General features: G+C 40.9%; 4 protein-coding genes across 9 annotated transcripts in view; 2 read left to right on the forward strand and 2 right to left on the reverse strand.

Moving 5' to 3' along the window:
- Positions 1–398: 398 nt before the first annotated feature.
- Positions 399–4,668, reverse strand: LOC114848615 (phospholipase B1, membrane-associated-like). 2 transcript variants are annotated; one of them, XR_008693703.1, is made up of 8 exons: positions 3,611–4,668; positions 3,454–3,482; positions 3,027–3,117; positions 2,601–2,668; positions 1,429–2,445; positions 1,189–1,270; positions 945–1,046; positions 399–856 (listed from the first exon to the last, which is right to left on the reverse strand). XR_008693703.1 is itself a non-coding variant. In XM_055505899.1 (6 exons), the coding sequence occupies exons 3-6, from the start codon at positions 1,479–1,481 to the stop codon at positions 707–709; spliced, it is 387 nt and encodes a 128-aa protein (XP_055361874.1). In that variant the 5' UTR covers positions 1,482–2,445; positions 2,601–2,668; positions 3,027–3,444; the 3' UTR covers positions 399–706. The 2 variants fall into 2 exon arrangements, 1 of the variants encoding a protein (XP_055361874.1); XM_055505899.1 differs by lacking the exons at positions 3,454–3,482; positions 3,611–4,668 and having other exon boundaries at positions 3,027–3,444.
- A 33-nt stretch (positions 4,669–4,701) lies between these two features.
- LOC114848911 (dr1-associated corepressor) lies at positions 4,702–7,646 on the forward strand. Its single transcript, XM_029139823.2, has 6 exons — positions 4,702–4,838; positions 5,274–5,346; positions 5,698–5,791; positions 6,007–6,126; positions 6,431–6,533; positions 6,954–7,646. Exons 1-6 carry the CDS (start codon positions 4,797–4,799, stop codon positions 6,978–6,980), a joined length of 459 nt encoding a protein of 152 aa, XP_028995656.1. The 5' UTR covers positions 4,702–4,796; the 3' UTR covers positions 6,981–7,646.
- Positions 7,636–23,628, reverse strand: part of ahsa1b (AHA1, activator of heat shock protein ATPase homolog 1b) — a 45,955-nt gene continuing 29,962 nt past the window's right edge. Inside the window, exons 1-9 of one of the 2 annotated variants that reach the window (XM_029139822.3) lie at positions 12,115–12,359; positions 10,320–10,510; positions 10,116–10,198; positions 9,904–10,021; positions 9,571–9,662; positions 9,330–9,467; positions 9,105–9,206; positions 8,938–8,989; positions 7,636–8,589 (exon numbers count right to left, since the gene is read on the reverse strand). In XM_029139822.3, coding sequence (XP_028995655.1) covers positions 8,417–8,589; positions 8,938–8,989; positions 9,105–9,206; positions 9,330–9,467; positions 9,571–9,662; positions 9,904–10,021; positions 10,116–10,198; positions 10,320–10,510; positions 12,115–12,194 — 1,029 coding nt within the window. In that variant the 5' untranslated portion in view covers positions 12,195–12,359 and the 3' untranslated portion in view covers positions 7,636–8,416. Of the gene's footprint in view, positions 8,590–8,937; positions 8,990–9,104; positions 9,207–9,329; positions 9,468–9,570; positions 9,663–9,903; positions 10,022–10,115; positions 10,199–10,319; positions 10,511–12,114; positions 12,360–23,628 lie in introns of those variants that run through there. The other variant, XM_055505898.1, reaches the window with a different exon arrangement.
- On the forward strand, positions 15,601–21,686 carry cdca4 (cell division cycle associated 4). 4 transcript variants are annotated; one of them, XM_029138902.2, is made up of 3 exons: positions 15,602–15,801; positions 16,006–18,864; positions 19,183–21,686. In XM_029138902.2, exon 3 carries the CDS (start codon positions 19,192–19,194, stop codon positions 20,110–20,112), a length of 921 nt encoding a protein of 306 aa, XP_028994735.1. In that variant the 5' UTR covers positions 15,602–15,801; positions 16,006–18,864; positions 19,183–19,191; the 3' UTR covers positions 20,113–21,686. The 4 variants fall into 4 exon arrangements, with proteins under 4 accessions (XP_028994732.1, XP_028994733.1, XP_028994735.1 ...); XM_029138899.3 differs by having other exon boundaries at positions 15,601–15,801; positions 16,006–21,686; XM_029138900.3 differs by having other exon boundaries at positions 15,601–15,801; positions 18,727–21,686.

Consider the following 23,628-nt stretch of genomic DNA (forward strand, 5'->3'; position numbering starts at 1 on the left):
CCACCCCCGGCCCCACCGGCCCAGTCTCCTGCATGACCCTCCCCACATTCCCTGACAAATGCTGACTGTGTGAAAATCCCTCTGCTCCCACAAATCTAAAGGAGAGCTCGTATCCTACTCAAAACAATGTAGATATAATGTTTTGTACCAACTAGGCTTTCATAATTAATTTTACTTCTCTGTATCTAAACCTTTCTTCATAATAACAAGTGTGTATGTTACAGTTTTTCACCGTATATATGTTTGTACATATGTCTTCTTATGTCATATAATGAGGGAAGTACATTGAATTTAGTTTTATTAATTATGTATAATGAAATGTGTTTAGGGGAAAGGAGAGAAACCTCCAGCAGAACCAGAAAATGGGTAAGTAATACAGATATTTCTTTTTATTCTCTTTTTCTACATATTTATATACACATATTTATACACATATTTAAGGTAGGTTTTGGTTTGTTACCAAGAAACATATAGACAGGACATTTTGCTATGTCGTTGTTTATCGTGGACTTAAAATTGTAGATTTATTCTTGTGACAGTTTGCAGCAAACATCACATGAATGTTTGGTGTCATTGTTTTATACCTGTGATGGACAGATGAGCTTTACTGGATCTGAAAATGTCTTTATCATCTCCTTCTCTTCCTCTGGCTGAAACTGAAGCATTTGTAGCAGAAAAGCGTTCACCGTGTGACAGTCTGGGAACTTTACGTTCTGCTGTGTTTTGAAAATGTAACTTCTTTATTATTTTCACTTTTTGCCATGTTGTTCCACAGGCCCTTTGCCAGTTCCTCGTGTCCTTTCACAGTAGAGTGAAAACAATCTGCTGTGAAGAAGCTCGAGTCAAATTTTCCATCCTGAAGTTAAGAGAGAGATTGTGAGTGAACACAAAGAGCTGCATGCATTTAATCGATTTTATTATGAGCAGTTCTCAGTGTGACATACTGGAAGTCTCGGGGGTCCGGCCTTCTCTAAATAAGGTTGCAGAACAACAGCAAAGTCATTTTTGAAGAAGAGCTCAGTGAGCAGTAGCACCTTTAATCTCCTCTGCACACAAAGAAAGTTTGTTTTAGGTTTGGTTCATTAGGTTCATCAAATTTGGTGTCCAGACTGGATACGTCTCGGGACATTGGTTTTATTGAAACATTGTTTTTTAGTGTAAACTATTTAAATGTTGCTGAACACACACCTGGTATTTGTGGTTAACCTTAATCAGCTCCTTCAGCTCTGGGGAGTCTTCAGCAGGTTGAACCAGACAGGAGCAGAACGTCCTGTGAGCAGAGGACAACATCACATTAGTGGATCATTATCTCATCAGTGTCCTAAAGAATAAGAGGTTCAGACATTTACAGTGTAACATATGTTTTTAGGGGGTAATAATCCACCAGATATTTAGATTATTGCACAGAACCAAAACAGTCTAAATTACTTTTGAAGGTGACAGCCCAGAGTCGGTTTTTGAGCTTTTCTGAGAGGCTTCATGGGAAGAATCTGCACCACATTAACAATGGTTCTGGGGATCTGATAGCAGAAAACGCCTCCACAGACTCAAACAATTAAGTTAAGTTTCTAATGTCTGTATATAAATCATCCGCTTTAAGCCTCTTGGTCTGAACACAATAAGCAGAGCTGTCTGTCAGCTAAAGTTTGTTATGAGCCTGACCTCGTTCATCGTCATGTCCAGAGCTTCTGTCATGTGGAGGATGAAGTTGTCATGTGAGAACAGAGTCTTAGGAGAGCGATCCGAACCTCAGTCAGTTTATTTTAAGGAGGTTCAAACACCTTGTTACATTTAATTCACACATAACCTTGTTTTTGCAGTAATCACGTGCTTTATCTGATCTGAGACGTTCCTGTAGAACGACACACAGTCATGAGTTTCCTCTTCATAATCATAAACATACAAATCACCACAAAAGACACAATTTGCATCCAAGTTCTAGTCCACGCATTCAAACATTCGAGAGCTCCTTCATAAAGCGCTGAGGGTCCAGTGCCTTACAGCGTGTTGTGCCTGGTGACAGTGAAGTTGAAGCCCGTCTGGTTGACAGATGCAGGGTGACCGTGCAGCAACGGCACCGGGGACGGACCCAGAAGATTGGGATTTAAGAGTTTAAAAATATCTACGACAGCACAGGTGGTAAACACATTTACTGATGTACTGCATTTAATGTTATGGTACCAACTTCACCAGTTCATCACAGAAGCACATGAGTCTGATGAAAAAGGTTTATTCTAGTGTATAAAATTTAAAACATGTCCTCTTTCCCATTTTGGTTTTATACCAACATGTCAACTTTCTACTGAATGTACTTTTCCAGCATTTACTGCAAACATTTCTACTTTTAGTTTTTAAAAATATTTTTTTATTTTTAATGCAATCAGCTTAGAAATAAACATACTTGCCAATGTGATGACGTTCTAATAAGTCCCATAACCTCCAATACTGAAGGAGGAAAAGCACAGCATAAAAAACAGATTAATGGCAGTGACATTTATAATTGTACCATAAAACGTTCATTAAGTTAGGTTATCTTAGGATATTTCAGATACTATGACGGCTGGAGATTGTAATGCTTTAGCAAAATAGAAGATACTTACCTCCATGACACGTGCCGAAATTCAAAAGGTATCGATGCAATAGTGGAGCCGTTGGCGCCGATCGCTGTCTGCAATAAAACACCAACAGAATCAACTGCGGTCATAATGTTTCTGTACTTTTTTCAGTGTAATATAGAAAATATATTTATAATTTTCCAGGTTGAAGGTTAAAAAACATCTGTAAAATACAGAAAATTGTTTCCAAGCAAACCTGCACAAGAATAGTTTCTAATAAAATTTTTAAATACTAAAAATAAAAAAATGAAATAACTAAAACTATTTACTGCTGTGACACTTCACTTACAGTTAAAGAGTCTCCGAGCTCAGTGATGACCTTAACATCTGCAGCTTTAACATATTCAACTAGAAGAAATTGAAAACGTTGACACAGAACAAAGTGATATCTCTAAGCTTCATGTGACTCACCTGAGGAGGGGACAACAGGAGACGGGCTCATGTCAGGACACTGGAACAAAGGATGCAGACGATGCTGAAGAAAATCTGCTCCAAGGTCGTCCTGCAGGAAACCACAAGGTCGTGTTGACTAATCCTGTCAAGTTGAGGAACATCAGGAACTGCTGGAGTAGTGACACTTTCAAGGATGGGATCCACATCAATATGTGGATTTCTGTTTTTAGACACCAACTGTTTGGTTGCTTTAAGGTACAGGCATGAAATGGCGTAAAAGTACTCCCCACTCCCAGTCGCCAACAGCAATAATAAGGGTTTAGGTGAAGTATTAAATAAATAAATATGTCTATTTATTTAAATTACCGACACCCAGAAAATGTCTGTGATTATTAGTAAGTGGAATGTGTTGCTGATAATTAGGAGGTTTACTGTGAATAAAGACCTGACTGAGATGTTTCTCTTCTGTGGAGCCTGAAACAGAGACAGAAGAACACATTAGTTTTTTCACACAGTGTGGCTGTAAAACAATTTGTGCTGCAAAATGAAATGCACCATTATAGAAGTGACGAAGAGGGGAACGTGTGTATTTTATCACCTACCTCGTACACGACATGTCGCAAATACACAGACTGCAACCAGCACCCAGTGAAACATGTTGTCGTCCTCTTTCCTGAGAGACGTAGCAGTGAAACCACATATTCTGAGCTTTATTAGTGTTGTTCAACCTTTGTGATAAATGCTGACAAATCTTATCTCTGACCTTTGTAGTCAATGGGCAGAGTAATGTACTATAGGTGACCAGTTTGTAATTGGTGAGACAATAAAGACAATAAATAACAATGTCCATGATGTCGTCACCAGATTGTTCAGCAACAAGTTACTGAATGGATTTCAAGGTACAGTCCCTAAAGGTGACACCTCCAGATGGTGAATGAAGGAATTTTGGGGGCGTGTGACTTAAATAATTGTGTGCATTGTTGCATATAGATGTTGGGTCGCTGTCCTCCTGCTGGAACCATGAACTGTGACTGAGACAGTCTCTCTGAAATGACTTGCTGGTCTACACTGCATCCTTCACTATACTAAACATTTAAATAACTTTAGACACTTTAGTCACAAAGAACATCAAGCTTCTCAGAGATCTTGTTCTTTAATTGTGCAAACGGTAATTTACCTCTAATCAAGGACGTAAATATTTTCATTTTTATGAATATGACTGAGCTGAAGAGAGGACTAAAGTGCCTCTTTCACCTAATCCACAGCTGCAGAAATTGTTTGCTCGAGGTTTCTGCTTCCAAAGGTGGTTCAACCAGTTATTAAAGCAGTTTCACCTAGTTTTTAACCATCACACTGTATATTTATTGGGTGTGTTCAACAGTAACATAAAGGTTGCTTTGAATTATTGGTTCTGTTTAAATTTGTACACACATTAAACCAAACTGACAAACTAAAAGTCTATGAATAGATATAATAATAATGTGCTGTCAGCTTAGCTCATTTTTAATCACTATTAATAGGCTGTTTTTAGATTAACTATTCCTGCTTAAGGGTCTGAAACCTACGCTATTTAATAATAACAATATTTTAAAATTGGGCTTGTTATTTAAAGGCAAGGGCCGTGACGTCATCGCCGGGGTCACGGGGTTGACCTCAGGTGTGTTTGTGTGTTTTTCCCCGTCAGTTTTTCAGCGGTATTTCTGCGGAAGGTAAACAAATGGACGCTGCAGCGCTTTGCGGTAAAAACATGAACAATGTGAGCGGACGGCGCGTATTACAGCGAGTAAAATGCCCGGGCAGAAGAGAAGATACAGTGTTCGCTTCCCTCCGGTGAGTATCAACTTTATCCTGCGACGATAAAAATGACGAAGAGTCGCTTAAAACGCGCAAACTGCGTCCAAGTGGCGTGGAGATCAGGAGCAGCTGCTGCATTCAGGGACTGTCGGGAATCCTCGCTGTCACCGCTCTGTCTCGTCTTGACAGCCTGGTAAACACTTCCAGACCTCCAACAGAAGGTCTGAATGACGTTCAGGTTGACAGGGTCGAGGTCGACATTGTTGGCTGTAGATGGCACGAAGGCAGAGGTTCCTCTGTGCCCGCTTTTATTGAGATTTTTACATTTTAAGTGGGTCGCTTGAGCGACTTACGATTGGATTATGTTTACATGCAGCTCCGTGCATCCGTCACACTGAATACTGAGCCTTCCTGTCCCAACACTGACCATCATTTGGTAAAAACACATCTTGTTGTTCCTTCTGCTGCCAGAGTCGCATCAAAAAGATCATGCAGAAGGACAGAGAGGTGGGGAGGATTGCGATTGCGGTTCCTGTGATCATCTGTATCCTTTAAAACATGCGTGATGTGGATGTTTAGCTGTAAAGCGTTCCACTCTCCTGTCCTCCTTGAAGTGTTCCTCACAAAGCATGCTGGGAGTTGTAGTTGCTCTAAATTATCCTTAATTAAATTCTGCGTGTCTGTTTCTAAACTTGTGTTCTTACTGTCAAGCATTAAGATGTTTATTAAGACGTTGATGATCTAACTACTGCCTATTATTATTATTATTATTATTATTATTATTATTATTATTATTATTATTATTATTATTATTATCCAGGATGGGAAATCAGAGATTTTTCTTTTAGGCGACATCATGGCCAATGAGTGGGAAATCCTATACCTCAGACATCAGCTCGAGCCTTAGAGATGTTCCTGAAGTCTCTATTGACCAAAACCTGTGCGATAACCCAGTCCAAGCTCAGCACTGTTATGTCTTTGGCTCACATGTAAGTCTGTCCACCTTCACGCTAATACAACAGTTATTTATTCTCTAAAAACACTAGTCTCAAACAAAAACTGTCTGTTGCATTGTGCATTACAGAGCATTACTCTGTACTCTGTCTAGTACACAGTAGAATGGTTAGGGTTACTGGTTTACAAGCGGCTGGAGGTATGTTACAGTAATAACGGGTGGAAAAATCTATTTGTTGTCATTATTTAGGCAGCAGTGCATTGAGTCGGAGAAGCTCTTCCACTTCTTGAAAGAACTGGTGGAACGAGCTATGTCTGCTCCTGCAGGCCAGAAGGACAGCAGAGGCCTGAGTATGTGGCCATTGTACAGGTAGGGACTGAACCGCTGCCCATCACTCAGAATAAACCCTGACAGCCGAGTCTAATGAGAACATATTTATTAGTTTACAGTTAAACAGAACAACAGCACGCAGAATATTCCCACAAGCTGGAATTGTGAAACTTTTGCAAGTAAACCACGGACAGAGCTGCTGGATTTGGATGAATTTTTGTTTAGTGCAGCCATATTCAATAGTCCAGATCAAAAAGAATCTTTTTAACCAAATGCCTCAAATGATACTTGATCATTAAATGATGTGTTTGATTTCTTTCTGAATTCATTGCATATTTTCCAGAACCAAACGACCAAATGACCTTTCTGCCAAGAAACCGACTGATGTGGGAGAAATGGCGCCGCGAAGGAGCCTAGACTCGCTCGACAGGGACTCCAGCTCCAGCGTAGGTGTCCGGTGACGTCCGTCTCCTCAAGTGTCCTACACCCCTTCTCACACCAACACATTAGAAAGGTGGATTATGATGGGAGGAGGTAAAAGGCTGAGTCGCAGCTCAGTGAGGCTGCCGCGTTCATTACACTGCAGAGAGCAGACCGCGCTTAGGTCACGTTCCAGAGAAGTTTTAATCAATGACTTGAATGAAGAACAATTTAAACACACCAGGAGCCGGTGGGTGTCTCTCCAGCTGGTGGTGCCCTGGTGACAGGTAAAGGACAGACCATGTAAGAGGGAGCTGTCACATTAGGGCATCGGTGGTTTTAATGACTCCAGGTTGTTAATTACACCAACGTTTGGGAGCTTGATGACATTCCTGCTTGTTTTTCCCTCTTTCCAGTCAGTGACTCACTTCCTTTCCCTCTTCCAGGAATCTGAGCTCTATATCTGCTTATGACTGAGCATGCAACTGGGGGAAACAGCCTTAAGCTCAGCCACTGCATCCTTTATTTAAGCTTCACTGCTAAGAAGGGACCGGAGAAGGTGGAAGCTGCTCAGCTGCGCCCCGCATCATCCCTCCACCTGCTGGAAGACAGCTCGACTTTGGTGAATGAGGTTTTGTTCTTGAGAATAAAAAGCTTTTTGTTATGAGGGCCTTACGTTCTGATTTGAAGCAGATGTGTTGTAGGAGGTGGTGAATTTCTGTTGATCCAGTAACCTTTGAAGCTTTCATTTGTAGCCAGCATGACTCTGCCAATTGTTTTTTGCATGTTCTTTGTGGGCATTAATTTTCAGATTATTTCAGATATTGGCATCCAATATTGTTTTCCTGTACTGCTGTTTGATTGGTAGCGTGTGCCATTCATCTTTTTTGAAGATATTTTCCTGTAAGACCTGAAAAAAATGTGACCTGCAGCAATCTTTTTTCTTTTGTGCTTTTTTCCCCACGTAAAAGCAACCTTTGTTTCCTGTTTTGAGCATTCTGTTTCTAAGCACTTGTGTAAATCAATATTTTAAAGGCAGAAAACATTTACATATGAAATGTGAAAACAAGTTAAACCAGTAATTGACAGATGTAATGTGACAATTGTTTTCACAAAAATAAAAACAAATCAAGAGCATACAGGAATCTGTTTATTCCAAGAAACTAATTTACATTGTGAATGGATGAAATTAGGAATAAATAGATGTTCTGAAAGCTTTTTACTGTAAATGTACACCTTTGAAGCCAAATATTGCAAAGTGTCTCCTCCGTTGCTCTGCTAGCTACCTGCGTAAGGGATTCAAACTTTTTGAATGAGTGTCAAAGGTCTGGGCTGGTCTGATCGCTCAGACAAACACTGGGCTCATGATGCGAATGAGAGCAAGTCTGAATGAAAGTGTGCTGCTTAGCAATAAATGACAGACTTCACAAATAGAGCTCAGATCGAATAGTCATTCCTCCATCTGACAGCTAGAAACAAAACATGCATCCTGGCTGAAAGCGTCTTCACTACAGTTACACCTCAAAAGAGTAAAATGAGTAAAAAATACACATTCATATCCAAAAGTAACGTTTCAAATAAAAAGAGTAACAACATTTATTTTTACTCTCGCAATAATTACATATTTATAGAAGTGAGGCCAATTTGATTTTGTGGTTCTCCTTTGCTTTTCCCCACACTACAGGCACCATCTGCTTATGTCTGACCCAAATACTGAAGGGGGAAAAAAAAAAAAGTAATTTAAATATGAAGAAGTCAAAATGTTATCACCTACACAGACGGGTGTCAGACTGGCCTCTCTTCACCTCTCGCATTGAGTTTACAGTGGGACGTCTTGAGCCAGAGAGGCCGAAGGACATGAAATTTAAAAGAGCACAACAAAAGGACACAGTGCTACAGCAGAGCGTCTTTAGAAGAGCCGCGCTCCGTAGCCAAAAGTCTGTTTGATAGCTTCGAAGTAGTATCTCTTCCAGCCTTCCTTCGTCTGCTCCTCCTCACTGTTCGGGACACCTCGACACGCCACCTCCAGCTCCGTCTCACTGCTACGGTCCAAGAAGTTCAACGTGATTGTGGCGTAGTGCTCTGTGGAGAAAGACACTCATGCTAGTGCAACCGAGGGACAGTAATAGATCGTAATGGGTCTATTTAAGCACAACAGGAGTCAGATTTCCTCAACATAAGTGGGCTTTGGCTGCTATAACTCCTTTTTGTGCACAGTCCATTAAAGGATGCCTGGTTAATGTACTTTTCAGTCATTATGCACCACAGTTCAACTGCTGGCACGATTCATGTTCTAGCAGGATGAAGTGATGTAAGAAGACGACATGCCCATTTATTTTTGTCTAAAACACCATGAAGTAAATCAGGCAACGGATGCTTAGTCACAGCTTTATGTTTTATATCTTCTTGAATATCAGAAAATGTACATACCACACGGCCAGTTGTTATACCGCCACTTCATGACTATTTTCTCATCAGGAACCTGGTGGGGAAAAAAAGTTATTAATTGAAGGCAGTCATCTACGATAGGATGACTACAAATTATAAACATTTCACATCACATTGTTTTAAGGATTAAAAGGTGGGAAAATACTCACCAGGTCTGTGAATTCACCAAAAACATTCCCTTCTAACAGACGAAACTTTCCTCCTCGCTCTCCATCCACTGTGGCTGCACCATGTGTGAAGGCCTGAACCATCTGTACATAGACAAGACAAAGACATTAATCAACAATCTATGCCATACACACGCAGGAGTCAAATTTACATCAGGTAGAAGCTAAACCACATCAGGGTCCAACACCAATGACTACTGGCCTCACCTCCTGGTTGAGGAAAACTCTATAGAGCTCGGCCGGTGAGGTGAGGAAGGTTTCTCTGAGGCTGAATTTACAGGTGGGGATCTTGACTCCTGTGTTGCTGGTATTGACCGGAGCAACTGTGCTGCTTGAGGAGGAAATCTGTTCATCAAAGCACAAGTGACATCAGGTCAAGGGAGGTTGCAAGCACTGAATAAGAATAAGAGTCTGACTTGATAACGTAGCAGACAGCTTAAGCACAAACCAAAGTTTTTTCCTGGCTGGCTTTTGACTGTGACGTGGACTGGGACTTGGCCACACCGTTAGCGGTCGGCAGGATCATTCCTTGTGTGAACTCTGCAATAAAAAAAAAATGTTGGAACTTTATAGTCACCCCGGAATTGATATCACCAGTAATAATTTCCAGTTTCCATGATAAACAAATACGAATAGGTTAAATTATGGAAAAGAAAAGAACAACAAAGACAGAAGGGTGTAACAGCTGCAGTTACAGCTTAGACCCAGTCTACACGGCTGGTGCCAGCACCCAACGGGGCCATTATCTGTACTGATGTTAAATTAACCTGCGCTCACTCACCTGTTTTTAAGAAGTCGACGTAGCTCCCCAATGCCTCGCGAATCTTCACTGCTCCTTTTGTTTTCATCAGCTTTGTCAGTGGCGTGTCAGGTTCATCTTTGTTCAGCGATATAGAAATCTGGAAAGATTTTCACACAACCAGCTTTAGTACACATCCCTACATCAGCTGCTCAGTTCAAAGACACTACAACCGCTTTTTTAGTAAAACTCACGTCCAGATCATCCATGGTGTTCTCATCCGACAGGTTCGGAACTTCTATCGATCCGCTATATTTGACTCCAGATTTGGATGTTCCTGATAAAAACAAAAGGGAGTGTGTCAGCAAAGCTTCTGTTCTTTAATCACACTGGTCATTGCTGCTACACACAAATTAATTAATGTAGTAAATCTAATGCTAACTACAGTATTTCCTTACCAGTCCAAGTGGCTTTCAGGTTCCACTCATAAAAGAAAATAAGTTTCCCTTTGCGGTTGTTAATGGAGGCCTCTCCTTCCATCTTGCTGACTTCTGTCACCTCACACTTCCCTTCTTCATTCTCCACGCTCAAGCCAAGGAGCAGGGATTTTAATTTGTCTGACGACCAGTTTGTTGCATCTCTTTCAGTCCTGCAAAGTGAGAGCACATCCAAAGAGGTGAAAAGAAATCTCAAAATGGACACAGTTTGAGATCAAATCTGTGGCAACACCAAATTCTCTCCAGGCAAAGACATTTTGTTCTCCCACGGCACATCTTGTCCAAATCTAGAACGCACAGAGGGAACTCGTCTGTTAACTTGTTGTCCTCATCAGAGAGTTACTGGGTTGAAATAAATTAATTCAATCTATTCTGTGATCTTATAACTGCACACAAAGCTTAAGTACACAGCTTTTTGGGTAAAGGGAACAAATAAATCTTCATCACTGCACAATGGCAGGAGAACAGATGATGCTGAATATGACAACATTTAACGTACATTATGACGAAGAGCAGGGGTGCCCAATCCTGGACCTCAAGAGCTACTGTCTTGTTGGTTTTCTAACTCTCCCTGCCTTAGCTAATAACGATTACCCAGATCAGGTGTGACAGTCAATCAGCAGCTAACTGACACACCTGATCAAGGTGATCAGCTGGGAGAGTGGGAAAACCAGATACTATACAGACAGCAGCTCTCAAGGACCAGGAATGGACACCCCTGACGTAGAGGTTACATAGAACCATTACAGCAGCTGTCAAGTGCCAATTGCAGAATAGATTTACAGAATCCTATACATAAATGGACGGAATCAAAGGCCTTTGGTGGCCTCAACATTTATTCTTCAAATTCACAACCAGCTGGCGTTTATCACGTCATCATATTACAGTTCTGCCTGAATGTCTGAGGTCACTGAAATTTGACTTTTTGAGGAATCTGAGCTTGTTTTCACAGACATACGGTAGCACTTGCAGGTTATAGAGGCGTTGCTAAGCTAATGTATTTCTGGATTTGACATTTGACACCGCTTCGAATATGGTTAAACTAAACCTTAGAGCGTGACCTTCAGATAGAACATTGTACAACTTTTATACACCAGATTAGAAGGATTAGCATGTTGTCATGGAGAAAACCCAGTAACTGTTATTTCAGAGATGCAGCATATCATCAAAGTCTGTTTAGAGACAAGCGCAATTGTGATATCTGTCAAAAAGGAGAAGGGTCTTTGAATTACCAACTCAGTGGATACGTTATTAAACAAGTAAGATTTCCTCTGCTTTATGTACCAGGTCTTATGATACTGATCAAACCCTGTTCTGGAGCCATACTTATTCATCATACACTATGTTGTAGTTAACCTTAAAGTCACGTTGCAGCTGGGCCTGCTTCACGTGTTTATTGCCGGTGTTCCACCGCTGGTCCTACATTTACTAGGTATAATTATTGATAATTTACCAAGCGTAAAAGCACATAGCGGTATGATGTAGCAAGTAAACGCAGTCTGGAGCAGTTTAACTCCCCTTTCAGCACTGAGCTGAATATCATTATACGGTTTATAGTTTGGCTTTTATTTCAAATATGACACTTCGCCGTCACACATTAACAACAGCAACTGTCTGCGAAAATGTTACCAGTAGCACCTGAAATAAATCGTCAGGATTTACTACTTATAACACAGGCTAGGTAATACGAGCTAAATGTACAATTGTTAGCATTGCGGTGCTAGTTAGCCGCTAGTGTCCTTTCAAAAGCTCTCACCAGTGCCAGTTGTTGACATTAGTCGCGTCAGCTCTCTCCTCTACAATCCAGCGAGGGTCACCTTCTCCCCACTTCGCCATTAAGCCAAGTAAAACACAACTCGGGCTTTAACGTGAAACGTTGTATGTAGCTAGGTCTGCTTCCCGGTGACTGTCCCGGTGCACGTTGCTTCTAGAAGCCTCCAGCTGCTACTGGCTCTGAGCAGCGGTGCCACTGCGTTTATGCGCCGATCACAGAAATTGCTGGAAACGGAACCTTGTGGAAACATGTTAAAGGGTCCCCCGTTCCGGAAGTGTGAACAATGTTTCCGCATAGTAAAGGGGAGCTAAATTATTTTTTATTGACTAATTAAGTACTGAACAGGCAACAGAAATGTCTATTTTATAAATGTAAAGGATGATAAATGAAAGACAATCACTTAATTTTCACTTTCCGATTTTCCGAAGTTTTCAAGATAATATAAAAACGTAGATGAATGAAGAGACTGTCAGGATTATCAGAGACAACACAGACTGGTGCCGGTTATTGACGTCGTTTTCAAATAGCCGAACCTACATTTCCAGCAGTACATTTGCAAGTTTCCTCAACTTTTTATTTATACTGATATGCAATTTTCTAATTTATTCAATAAACTACAGCTTTTACTCTGGCGACATCGTGTGGCCAAATGTCGCCAAAGCGCTTTATTAATTCCTGATCACAAAAATGACCCAAAATTTACAATTGAACTTTAATCCTTAGATCAATAAATAATGGAATAGCAGTTTTCTTCACTTTTTTCTATGCATATCACTATTCTGGCTTTAATTATGTAATTAACCGTTTAGGAATCACATCATTTTCATACACACACAAACCTATTTTTGTAGGCTGATAATGAAAGTGGCACCAGTCAATACAATATTCACATCTTGAGGGTTTTTTTTAAAATGAAACATGTTGCTATATAGAGGACAAATTTAAAAATATTTTCGCTTTGATTATAGTTATATAACACAAGTTATGGAGAAGTTATGAAAAAAATCAAAATGCATTAGCCAAGGTTAGGGGATACGGATATTTAGGAATTAGGCAGATACAGAAAGAAAAAGGAGTAGGAGGGACACATGGGTTAAATAGGAATAAAATCATTCCACTGGGACATACTAAATCAAATTAACATTTGCAAAAAAATGGCACGCATCTAAGAGAAACACTAGGAGCTTGAAAAGAATTCAGACCATGGGTCACTGCATCTTCTTTGTTCTAAAATTGCAAGGGAATACATTTTACTATTATTGCTTCATTACTATTCTTTAAGATCCTAATGTAAATTAATTAAATGTATGAACCATAAAACATTTTTTACAAATGCTCTGAAAAGTTCGTTTTGAAAAGTATCTATACTTATCCACTCTGGTGACAAACAAGCAAGAAAGGAGTGGATTAATCAAAAATCGATCAACAGATAAAAAAATTATAAAAGAAAAACATAAAAATATCCTGATGGATACAATTAGCAGATATAACCTAGCTCTACCCCCATAACAGCACAGCCCAAACATTTACATGGCTCCCAGTAAGAAAATTCCACCATTCAGCTGAATTTCCCAATTAGACAGTAAGTAGGGAAAGAAGGGGAGGCACTGTTTCATTCTGTTAACAGCTACAAACTATGTCACTGCCGTGTGGCCCTAAACACAACATCAGGCTTTGTTTCAACCACAGTTACTTCAATAAAGACATCTTAAAAAGTAAAGAAGGTCACTCAGCCATTAAACTTGTTCTACCAAATAATTTATAGGTTTGTCAACTATACTATATAATTTATAAGAAAACTAATTATCAAGTCCACAGATACCCCCATGGTGGAGGTAATAAGCACCACCGACATTGATAATTACTGGTTGTTAAATGCATCACATGCACAGGGTAGTACAAGTAGTAGTACAAGCTACAGCTGGAAGAGACAGGCTTAAGAAAAGTCAGGAATTCTTAAACAATTCCATTTGAATTGTAGCAGCTGGACTTATTTATCTCTACTTCAAATTAACAACGCAAAAAAATAAAAACCTTCCAATAAAAAAAAATCCAATGTCCATTGCAAAGTAACTGAGCAGCTAGAGGAAGGAAACTAGATGACCGGTTACTTACCACACGGAGCCACGGAAACACGGACACAGAGATTTCCAGCAGGAGGCCTAAGCGCTACTCTACATGATGCAGCACATACAGTAATAATTATACTACATGTTAGTTTGCAAATGCAAACACTGAGTACATTTCTTTGTATTTATCTTTATGAATTTAAATGGAATTTAATGTTCAAATGTTGTGTTTTTTCTGCCATGATGAATGTGTGGAAACCTCTACAAATATATTACAATAGTTTTAATGCATTATTAAAATTACAGGCCATCTCAAGTCCCAGTTAGCTGTTGATCCATCAGCAATAATGGCGCTGACTCACCTGGAGGCTGCTGGAACCGCTGTGAGGGTCATGTTCTTTGACTGCTCCAGCGCCTTCAACACCATAATTTTTGAGAGAGAATCTGGAGGGAGCAGCAGTGGACAAACAGCTGACTGCACGGACGGCCGACTACCTCACCAACCGACCACAGTATGTGAGGCTGCACAACTGTGTCTGAGGTGGTGGTTTCCACCACTGGGGCCCCTCTTTACCCTCTACACCTCAGACTTCACATACAACACCAGCAGCCGTCACATCCAGAAGTTCTCAGACAACTCGTGTGTCTAAGGTGAACAAGCTGGAATACAGGGCAGTCATCAAGGACCTTGTGTATTGGTGCGAACACAACCACTTGCGCTTAAAAACCACTAAAACCAAGGAGATGGTGAACAACACATCACACACTGGCGAACATCCAGGGCACAGACATAGAGACTGTGGACAGTTTTAAATACCTCAACCATAAACTGGACCATACTAATAACACTGATGCCTTGTACAAGAAGGGCCAAAGTCTCCCTTAACCTGCTGAGGAGACTGAGGCCCTTTGGAGTGTGCAGGCCCATGTTAAGGACATTCTATGACTCTGTGGTTTCCTCTGTCATTCACTATGCTGTGGTCTGCTGGGGAGCAGACCACTATCTATCTGTCTGTCTGTCTGTCTGTCTGTCTGCCTGCCTGTCTGTCTGTCTGTCTGTCATGCACCTTCACGTTTTGTAGTACAAAATCATGTAGTTATTACACTGTAGTATACAATAATTGTGAATTATTATAACATATATCTCCCACAAGGTACCTTTGCTTGATTTTGGTGCTCTGAAATCACTTGAATAGGTGTTTAATTGAATAATTATTATATAGCTTATTCCAAAATGAAAGACTTCTGCCGCTACTGCGATAACTTAGTCACTAATGTGTTTCTGGGTTTGATGTGGAGTGTGTTTAAATGCTACACATTTGGAGTGGGAGCCATTACAACAGCAGCAGCAGCAGCAGCAGCAGCTTGGGGCAGGGGCTCATTAGAGGAATCCCTGGCATATGGCCGCTGTCGGCTCCCCTCCCCCTCCCTTCCTGCCTCGCTCGGTGCGCTCCGCAGCAGCAGCGGCAGCGGCAGCAGCAGGACAGAGGCAGCTCAGTTTCTGAAGCCGTGGCATGAATGATCTCATCTGAACCTGATCTCCGCTTTCCCTGCCTTCGATCCTATGACCGACACGGGAATAAAATAACACGAACACGAGGTGAGTACGCCTGAACGGACGCCCCGCGCTCGGAGCGGAGCACCCGAGCGTTCGCTGCCTTTAGGAACTTAAAACCAGCCGGGCCGCGACCAAAAACTCCGCTTTTGGCGAGGAAGGAGGAAGGAGCGCGGAGAATGGGTGGCGGTGGGAGGGCTCTGTGGCTAATTATGCTAACGCTAGCATTCTTTCTTTTTTAATCGCTAGGAGGACATTGCCCTCCTTGGGTCGAGCGGGGACCGTTTTGGAGCCTTTTTGGAGAAACGTTTCTCTTCTGAAGCGGTTCGTCCGCGCTAACGCTAGCTAGCAGCAGCCTCGGGGCGCAGCTAGCCGGCTAACTGTTAGCTACTAGCGCAAAATGGCCTCGTTGTCGCTCGGCGGCTCCGACGCTGAGCAGACAAAGCATGCGGTAGCCGCGTCCACAAGCTCGCCGCCGCTCGTCACGCCGGCTCCAGCGACCCACATTTGGCGGACGTCAGTTATTAAATCGCCGTTTCGACGATGAAACGTGTGGATTAAAGCCGCCGTGTGCTGCGTTTTATTGTTGATTTACCACGGCGAGCTGAGGAGGTGGGGGATGGGTCATGCTAGGAGCCATTGACGTAAAGCGAGGCTGCATTTTGTTTGGCCTCCGGCTCCTAGCATAGCGCCTGGTCTAGTGTAGTTATTTACACACATCCTGACACATATATCTACACCTATACATAACTGTATAATTCTAATATCAGCCTCCAATGCTGTGCGTAATATCAACGTGGTGCATTTTCACGTGCCACAAGCAGTTTTGAAGACCATACATGTCAGCAGTTTCTGGGTAAATCTTGTCAAAGCAACGAGAATAAAAACATTTTTGAGGCTTATTAGAATTAAAACAGAAGTGTAGCTTTTAAATATGGCGATTTAGGTTATTATTTAGCATCTATGGCACACAAGGCATCTTGAAATCATTGTAGTCTGGAAAAAAAACACCCACAACCCAAAGAGCCTTCAGATCAAAAGCTCCTGTTAGCAAAACAGTGACATGTTAAATCATATAAAAGAAATTCAATAGAAAAAAGCTTATTTTGTCTGCTCTATTAGTTTCTCATATATCGTTTTATGGAGCTTTTCAGAAACAAGTGATTTCCTTAAAAGGTGTCTAGCCTGATCTGCAATCCACAGCCTCAAGAGCCCCCAAACTAGCGGTTACATCTGTTATAGGTGCCTTATTAGAGTCATTACATTTAAGCATTTTTCATGAATGATTTTTTTTTTTAAATTCTAATGATCAAAGGTTTACCTTTACTCTGTAGATTTATGTGCAATTATATTAGATTGAACCCCAAATTGCTGAACTGTAGGGTGTTCAAAAAGCAAATTATCAGTTTACCTGTAAAAAAAACCCAAAAACTGTCATGTCCAAACTGTTTTTCTTGTGCAGTGTGATTTTCTGAGTTTGTAGGTTTTCCTTTTTAAATTCTTGCATAGTGCTCTCTAGTGTTTCTCATTTAACAGGGGCCAGCACAAATGCACTGCACAAGAAGACAACATATGTCCATAATTGTTTTCTCACCCTTTGTATTTTAGATCTCCTGGCAACTTCATAAATGACTTTTTTCCTACTCTATCCACTGTCAGGAAATGTTGTTCTATGCAAGCGAGGATTCAAAGCCTTTCAGTATTTGTTAGACCCACTTCTTTTGTCGGTACCTCCTTAATATTTGGTCCAGGTTTAGTTCACTCATCTCATCAATCAGGTGAGGACTGTAGCTGTAATTCAAACCCTCCTGTCTGACTTGATACTGGGTTTTATGTTTGAGAAGAAGCAGGGATTGCAATCACTTCCTAATGAAGTAGAAATCAATCATTTGTTTGATTTCATAACTGTATGTTGATTAAATGTGAAATTGTGTGGTGTTCCATATCAGTTTTGGGCTGCAAGATGCACATTTACATCCCTGTGTGCACTAAGTGTTCATTTAAAAGTCGATCACTTGCACAGATTGTAGCGTCCATGTTTTGTCTGGCACCAGACGATGAAATCTTAAGCAAAAAAAACTAAATTTGCTTGGTTGGTGTGCAGATAAATGTTGATAATAACAGCAGTGTCTAGCGCTTTTAGCTTCTTTTTGTTTTTTGTTTTCCACAGAAAAGTGGGCAGTGCTTGTAACACTTAACAAGTCTTTGCCTTTTGGTTTCTGTTTTGTAAGCCCTCATGTTTTGTTACCAGTCCTACTGTGTACATGTATTTTCCATGCACTATTGGTTTAAATATTTTGTGATTATGTTTTTAAAAATGTAACACAAATTTCCAGCCAGTAGGATCATTCACCCAACATGCCCTGCCCACAGGTTTTACACAGCGAAGACACAGCCGGACACTGCACGCTATATTCCTGTCTGATGGAAAATTAAATGCCACAGGCTGCTGTTCAGAGCTCAGTCTCCAGCTTACTTGCATCCCCTTTATTTTGGGAGTCAGGGGGCCTTTAATGTTGGCATGAGCGTTGTTTTGTTCCTGTAAGACATGTGTTCAGACGGGTGTTCAATAAGGAAGTTGACTCTACTTTTCTTCCCCTCCTCAGAGAAGAGAGTGTGAAAATCTTGTTCTACTAGTTTTTGAACTGTTGCGTGCGTAGACCTGGAAACCTGATACTGTAAATATTAGTGGTTCATGGTGGTTTACTGCATTGTGAATATTGTACATGCTGTTGTTTTGATCATCACTTTTACTCTTATTGATTAGGACATATTTTTGATTTTCTTGATCACAGGTGCCTGTGGGAAAAAGTTTAAGTGCACGGACCATTTAACTTGAGTGCTGTTTTTGTTTTCTGACAAAGGTCTCTAGTCTGTGCTTACTTTGATGCAGCGTTCGTATTTAGTTGGTAACATGCTATTTTCGGTGGCTCAGTGGTCTGTTAAAAGTGTGGTTGTTCCGCCCAGCAGGAGTCTTGCCTCAGACTGGCCTAAAATGGGCAGAAATGGTGCTGAACAAAAGCTGCTTGTCGCTCGTACAAACGTACTTGAAGCGTTGCAGCCGGGACCAAGCTGCATTGCTATTGCCTGTGCCTCTCAACAGGAAAGGTATAGCAAACTTTAAGAAAAACAACTACAACAGACAATTTACTGTTTACTGTAGTTCACAAAGAGTCAAACCTGTAGTTTACCTATAAAGCCACAGCTGCTGCTCAGCAGATTGTAGCCATAGCTCCCTTATGTCTACACACATACTACACCACATAGCCTCATTACATCACACATTTACATAATTAATTACATGACACTTACCTTTATACTGTAGAAGCTAGTACAATAGCCATGTGTGTGTTTGTCAGTGTGATCAATTTGTTTTCGGGTTTGCAATGGGAGTCTGACTGTTCTGTCTCTTCATCACCACCACAGAGAGACAACATGTTCCCGAAGGGCACCAAGCGCAAGTTCTCAGACTCTGGGGAGGAGCCAGTCTCCAGTGGTGAGCAGAGCCAGGCAGCTACTTCCGCAGCAGCTCGGACGCTCTCCTCCTCATACAGCCTGCAGCGGCAGTCACTGCTTGACATGTCGCTGATCAAGCTGCAGCTCTGCCACATGCTAGTGGAGCCCAACCTGTGCCGCTCGGTACTCATCACTAACACAGTGCGACAGATCCAGGAGGAGATGACCCAGGACGGTACCTGGCAGATAATGACTCAGGCCCTGGCAGCCGCCCAGTGTCCTGGAGATCGCCTGGTGGCCACTGAGGTACTGTGTCGGCAGTCAGACGCAGCAGGTCAGGCCGGTCAGAACCCAAAGCCCTTCTCAGTGGTTGGTCTGGAGGAAGGCTACCACTCTGAGGAGGTGGTGATGGAGGGAGACGTAGAGACAGAGGTCACCATGTCTACTCTGTCGCCTGTCTCCCCTCAGCTGTCCTCTGCTTCTTACCTGGCGGGTCCCTTCGGCATGGGGCCCTGCTGGGAGGAGGAGGAGGAGGAAGACGGTGAGTGTGAAGAGGATGAAGAGGACAGTGAAGAGTGTGTGTCCGAAGGGGAGGAGGGAGACAGGGACCACCTCAGTGCAGACTCCAGAATAAGGGAGCAGGTTTTTGGAACATTTGAAATCAAGCACCCGGCGCCACCCCCTGACCCAGCGCTCGAGGAACTGTTTTCAGATGTAGACCCGTCCTACTATGACCTTGACACGGTGCTGACAGGCATGCAGAGTGCCCCGAAGATGGGGCCTTACGATCTGCTGGAGAGCCTTTCCTCTCACGGGCCGACGGCCTTGAGCTCCAGCTCCAGTTGCAGGTCAGACCTGAACGAACTGGACCACATCATGGAGATTATAGTGGGATCCTGAAACATAGGACATTCCTCTATCCTGTACCGATCCCACAGACTCTGTCCAACTACGCACAGTACACGTGGGTGTTCTGTATGTGGTATTGTTACCCATTGATTGTTGGAAGTTTTGGGATAAAGTGGGAAATTAACAGCAAGCTCAGTAGAATAGATAATTTGGCAGCTGCTTTCAAAACCTTTGTCTTTTTATTCCTTAAATATAATTAGCAACTAAAAATAGTAAAGTAAATTCAATTCATTCGTTGGTTTCCTACTTTGTCCATAAAATCCAACTTTCGTGAGAAGGCAAAGATAATTACTCGCACCACGACTCATTCTTATTTACGTACTTTCCATGTTTACGTCTGTCATACATTCTGTCATACTAGCCCACCCTGATCGTACTCTGCTATTGTGTCCATTTCTATTTATTCTTACATGGACTGCGGAACAGTTTGTCACACTACATGCATCAAAAACCAGAACAAATTGTAAATCCAAATCTATGAATCAGTGCATATTTTCCTAAAGATTTAAGCAAATATGAATGGAATATATGTATATGTACGTATGTGTATATAGAAATATATTTTTTGCATTATACAGCTAGGGGATTTTGCAAGTATCATTTGATATTATTTTTTTCCCTCCCAAGCGTTTTTTAAGATTATAATGTAGCCAGACTTGAGACAGTGTTTTCCCATGGTTTGGTATAGGTCGACTGTAACCGGTGTCATGACTGGCATCGTCACACTTTTCTAGGCGCTGTTCTTTTATTCTCTGTAAAGCTTTACAGGGGCAGGGATTTACTGACACTCTCCAGCCACAGGTGGTCAACCTTTGTCCATTTCTGATAAGTTTACAGTAGATAGTGATCAATTTTAATACATTTTCTGCCCTCCTTTAGCAATTCAGCAACAACAGCATCGATTTTTCCTAAAAACATTTGGAGAAACCCCGGGGATATACTGCATCAAGAAGCCATATTTCTTTCTCATTTGTTAGAATTACAGATGAAGAATTCTGTGTGTCAACCCATCTAATTTATTGTTATTTATTGTATTTATTATATCTAGGTACAAACATGCCATACTCACTTATAAAATCAACCACAAGGCCCAATGAAATTGTATTTGTCCAAATTTTGCAGTCTGTTTTGAATGCAGTATCGATTTATTCCTCGCTTTTTATTATCGTTAGTGATAACCGGATTACTATTCAAATCACTATGCAGCTCTGTCAAATGTTTTTGAGATGATTGTATACGACTCAAATGTCCTTTAATTCCTATATGCAAACAGTTGCCTTTCTCCTAAAGATGTGGAAAATCAAATGCATTTTTTTCTAAATTGTTCCATGTTTCACGGTGATGAAGAGATTAACTCAGGCAAACAATGTATTGACTACGAATACAGTATTACGACACGCTTAATACCTTACCACAACACTCCTGAAGGATGTCACTCTGGTCTGAATGGGAGCTAGAACTTCAAAGACTAATTACCGTTGTAAAATGTATGCATTTTTTATATTATGAAAAAACATTGTAGCATCTTTGTAAATATTTTTATAATAAAAGGTGCAACTATTGAATGTGTGGTCTTTCGTCATTATGCATTTTGTTTTACAGATGACTTACAGATTGGTGAGTCTTGTTTTCGTACAGATAAAGCAGTCACAACGATGCACGTGATCACAAATGGCTATAAAATTGCTAGAGCAACTAGGTTCTGTAGTTTTGGTCTGATTGTAGGAATGATTTTTAAAAACCTGTTGCATCTTTGTTAATCATTAGGAAATATGTCTTCAAAAGCAATGAGACATCTTCGTACTTTTCTCCTTTTCTTCTTCTCTTTAATCAGAGATCTATAAAGAGCTCTCTGATGTGTGCCTTTCTACATAGTGTTTTGTGTATCGTGAGGATTGGCAGGCAAATACAAATTAAAAATTAAATCTGCAGCACGAAGTGTGCAAAAAAAGCCTCATTAGCACTGTATGTTCTTTAAAATTAGTAGTTTCATGTGATCTGGCTGCAGTGAGACCTTTGTCCTCACATGCTCACATCACATGATGTTGAACCATGAGATTCAGCATTAGATATGCAGAGATGCAATTACAATGGTTTTAACAGAAGAGAACTGCTGTCCCCAGGGTGTGCATAAACTGTAGCTAAAGCTAAGAACAACACTAGGCTCATTAACATATTTTATAAATACTGACAGATACTGTTAATATCTGTCAGATATATTATAGTTTATTATAGTTAGTAAAGTTTGAGCTTAGTCTTCGTGTTTGCCTCCCTTTGAGTCTTAGCTAGACCATAGTTAAAAATTAATGAGTTGTCAGTGACTCAGCAAAATGGAAAGTCCAAGTCATCAGAGAACGAGACTACAGTGAAGAGTAATGTCTTTGAAAGCCGCAACATGTAAAAAAGGCAAAAGTGTGCGCCGTTTCGCCAATCATTGATTTCATGTGCAACAAGACACATGTTTGAAAACATGAAAGTTTGTACCTATTTCTTCAAGCAACTTGTGCATTTTTTTTAACAAATGACTAATTAACTGAACTTTACAGTATCTGGCTCTCCGCGATCGCTAAACTACTACATACATATGTATATGTATTTACTTGCAGTATTTTTTGTCACAGACTATTATTTTATTGTTTTTTTTTTAATTTAGTGGCAACTGTCTCACCAAACTGCACAAAATGTGGGTCAGGTGACATTGCGTGCAACGATTCTCTATTACTAAGTGTTTACTTTCTGTTCAGAGTCAAAAAGGAAGAAGTAAAATGTGGTAGGTGGTGAAAACTTCAAGAGGAAGCAGCAGAAAAAAAATGTGAATGAAGCGCTTCCATATTTGGTGTTTGCCTTCCGTCTTTCCGGTCACGTCCTCCCTCTTCCCCTCTGAGTCATCTGTCCCTTTAAAGTGTTGCATTCAGGTGCTCCCGGCTGCTTCACAGGCCTTCTAGATATTTCCAGTGCAGTTACAGTATATCAATATTTGCTTGTTTTATTAAAAGACCTTTAAAAAGAATAGAATTTCAGACAGACTGTACTTCACTGTGCGTATTAGCAAAACATTTTCCACCATTAACAGCTTGCTCTAAAACGTGCCACCAAATAATGAAGCTTGAAGTTGAAACTTTAACGCTCATGGGATAAAAGAGATTTCTGCCTCAATCATCACCTGATTAACCTCTGAGGCCCTTAACTAATCCTGAATCCAGTTTGAAAGTTTCACTGTTTCCTCAATCACAGCTGAAATGATAAGCTGATTAACCCGTTATTGTTAGCAAATGATCTGCCAATCAGTGACTTCATCAACTTCCTAAAACTGTTTCCTTATTTTCTGGTAAACTCGGCTGAGCAGTTCATTTTGATGTATGTTTCGTACCTTTCGTATCTGTGTCTTTTGTATTTCTAGAGAATTTTATTCTACCCAGATTGGGAAAATACAGAGGCACTTGCATTGTCTTCGGTGCATCAAACAGTGAAAGAGAGCCCACATATTTGTTATATTGTAATATGTGA

This window comes from Betta splendens, chromosome 22 (assembly GCF_900634795.4).
Source record: "Betta splendens chromosome 22, fBetSpl5.4, whole genome shotgun sequence".
Classification (NCBI taxonomy): Eukaryota; Metazoa; Chordata; class Actinopteri; order Anabantiformes; family Osphronemidae; genus Betta; species Betta splendens.

Excerpts from the sequence above, each read along its gene's own strand:
- LOC114848615 (XM_055505899.1), bottom strand. The coding sequence starts at position 1,481 with ATGAAGCCTCTCAGAAAAGCTCAAAAACCGACTCTGGGCTGTCACCTT. Across the intron at positions 1,047-1,188 it reads AGGTTAACCACAAATACCAG|AGGAGATTAAAGGTGCTACT; the intron begins GTGTGTGTTCAG and ends CTTTGTGTGCAG. Across the intron at positions 857-944 it reads CCGGACCCCCGAGACTTCCA|GATGGAAAATTTGACTCGAG; the intron begins GTATGTCACACT and ends TCTTAACTTCAG.
- LOC114848911 (XM_029139823.2), top strand. The coding sequence starts at position 4,797 with ATGCCCGGGCAGAAGAGAAGATACAGTGTTCGCTTCCCTCCG. Across the intron at positions 5,347-5,697 it reads TGCGGTTCCTGTGATCATCT|CTCGAGCCTTAGAGATGTTC; the intron begins GTATCCTTTAAA and ends CTCAGACATCAG. Across the intron at positions 6,127-6,430 it reads AGTATGTGGCCATTGTACAG|AACCAAACGACCAAATGACC; the intron begins GTAGGGACTGAA and ends CATATTTTCCAG.
- cdca4 (XM_029138899.3), top strand. The coding sequence starts at position 19,099 with ATGTGTGTGTTTGTCAGTGTGATCAATTTGTTTTCGGGTTTGCAATGG.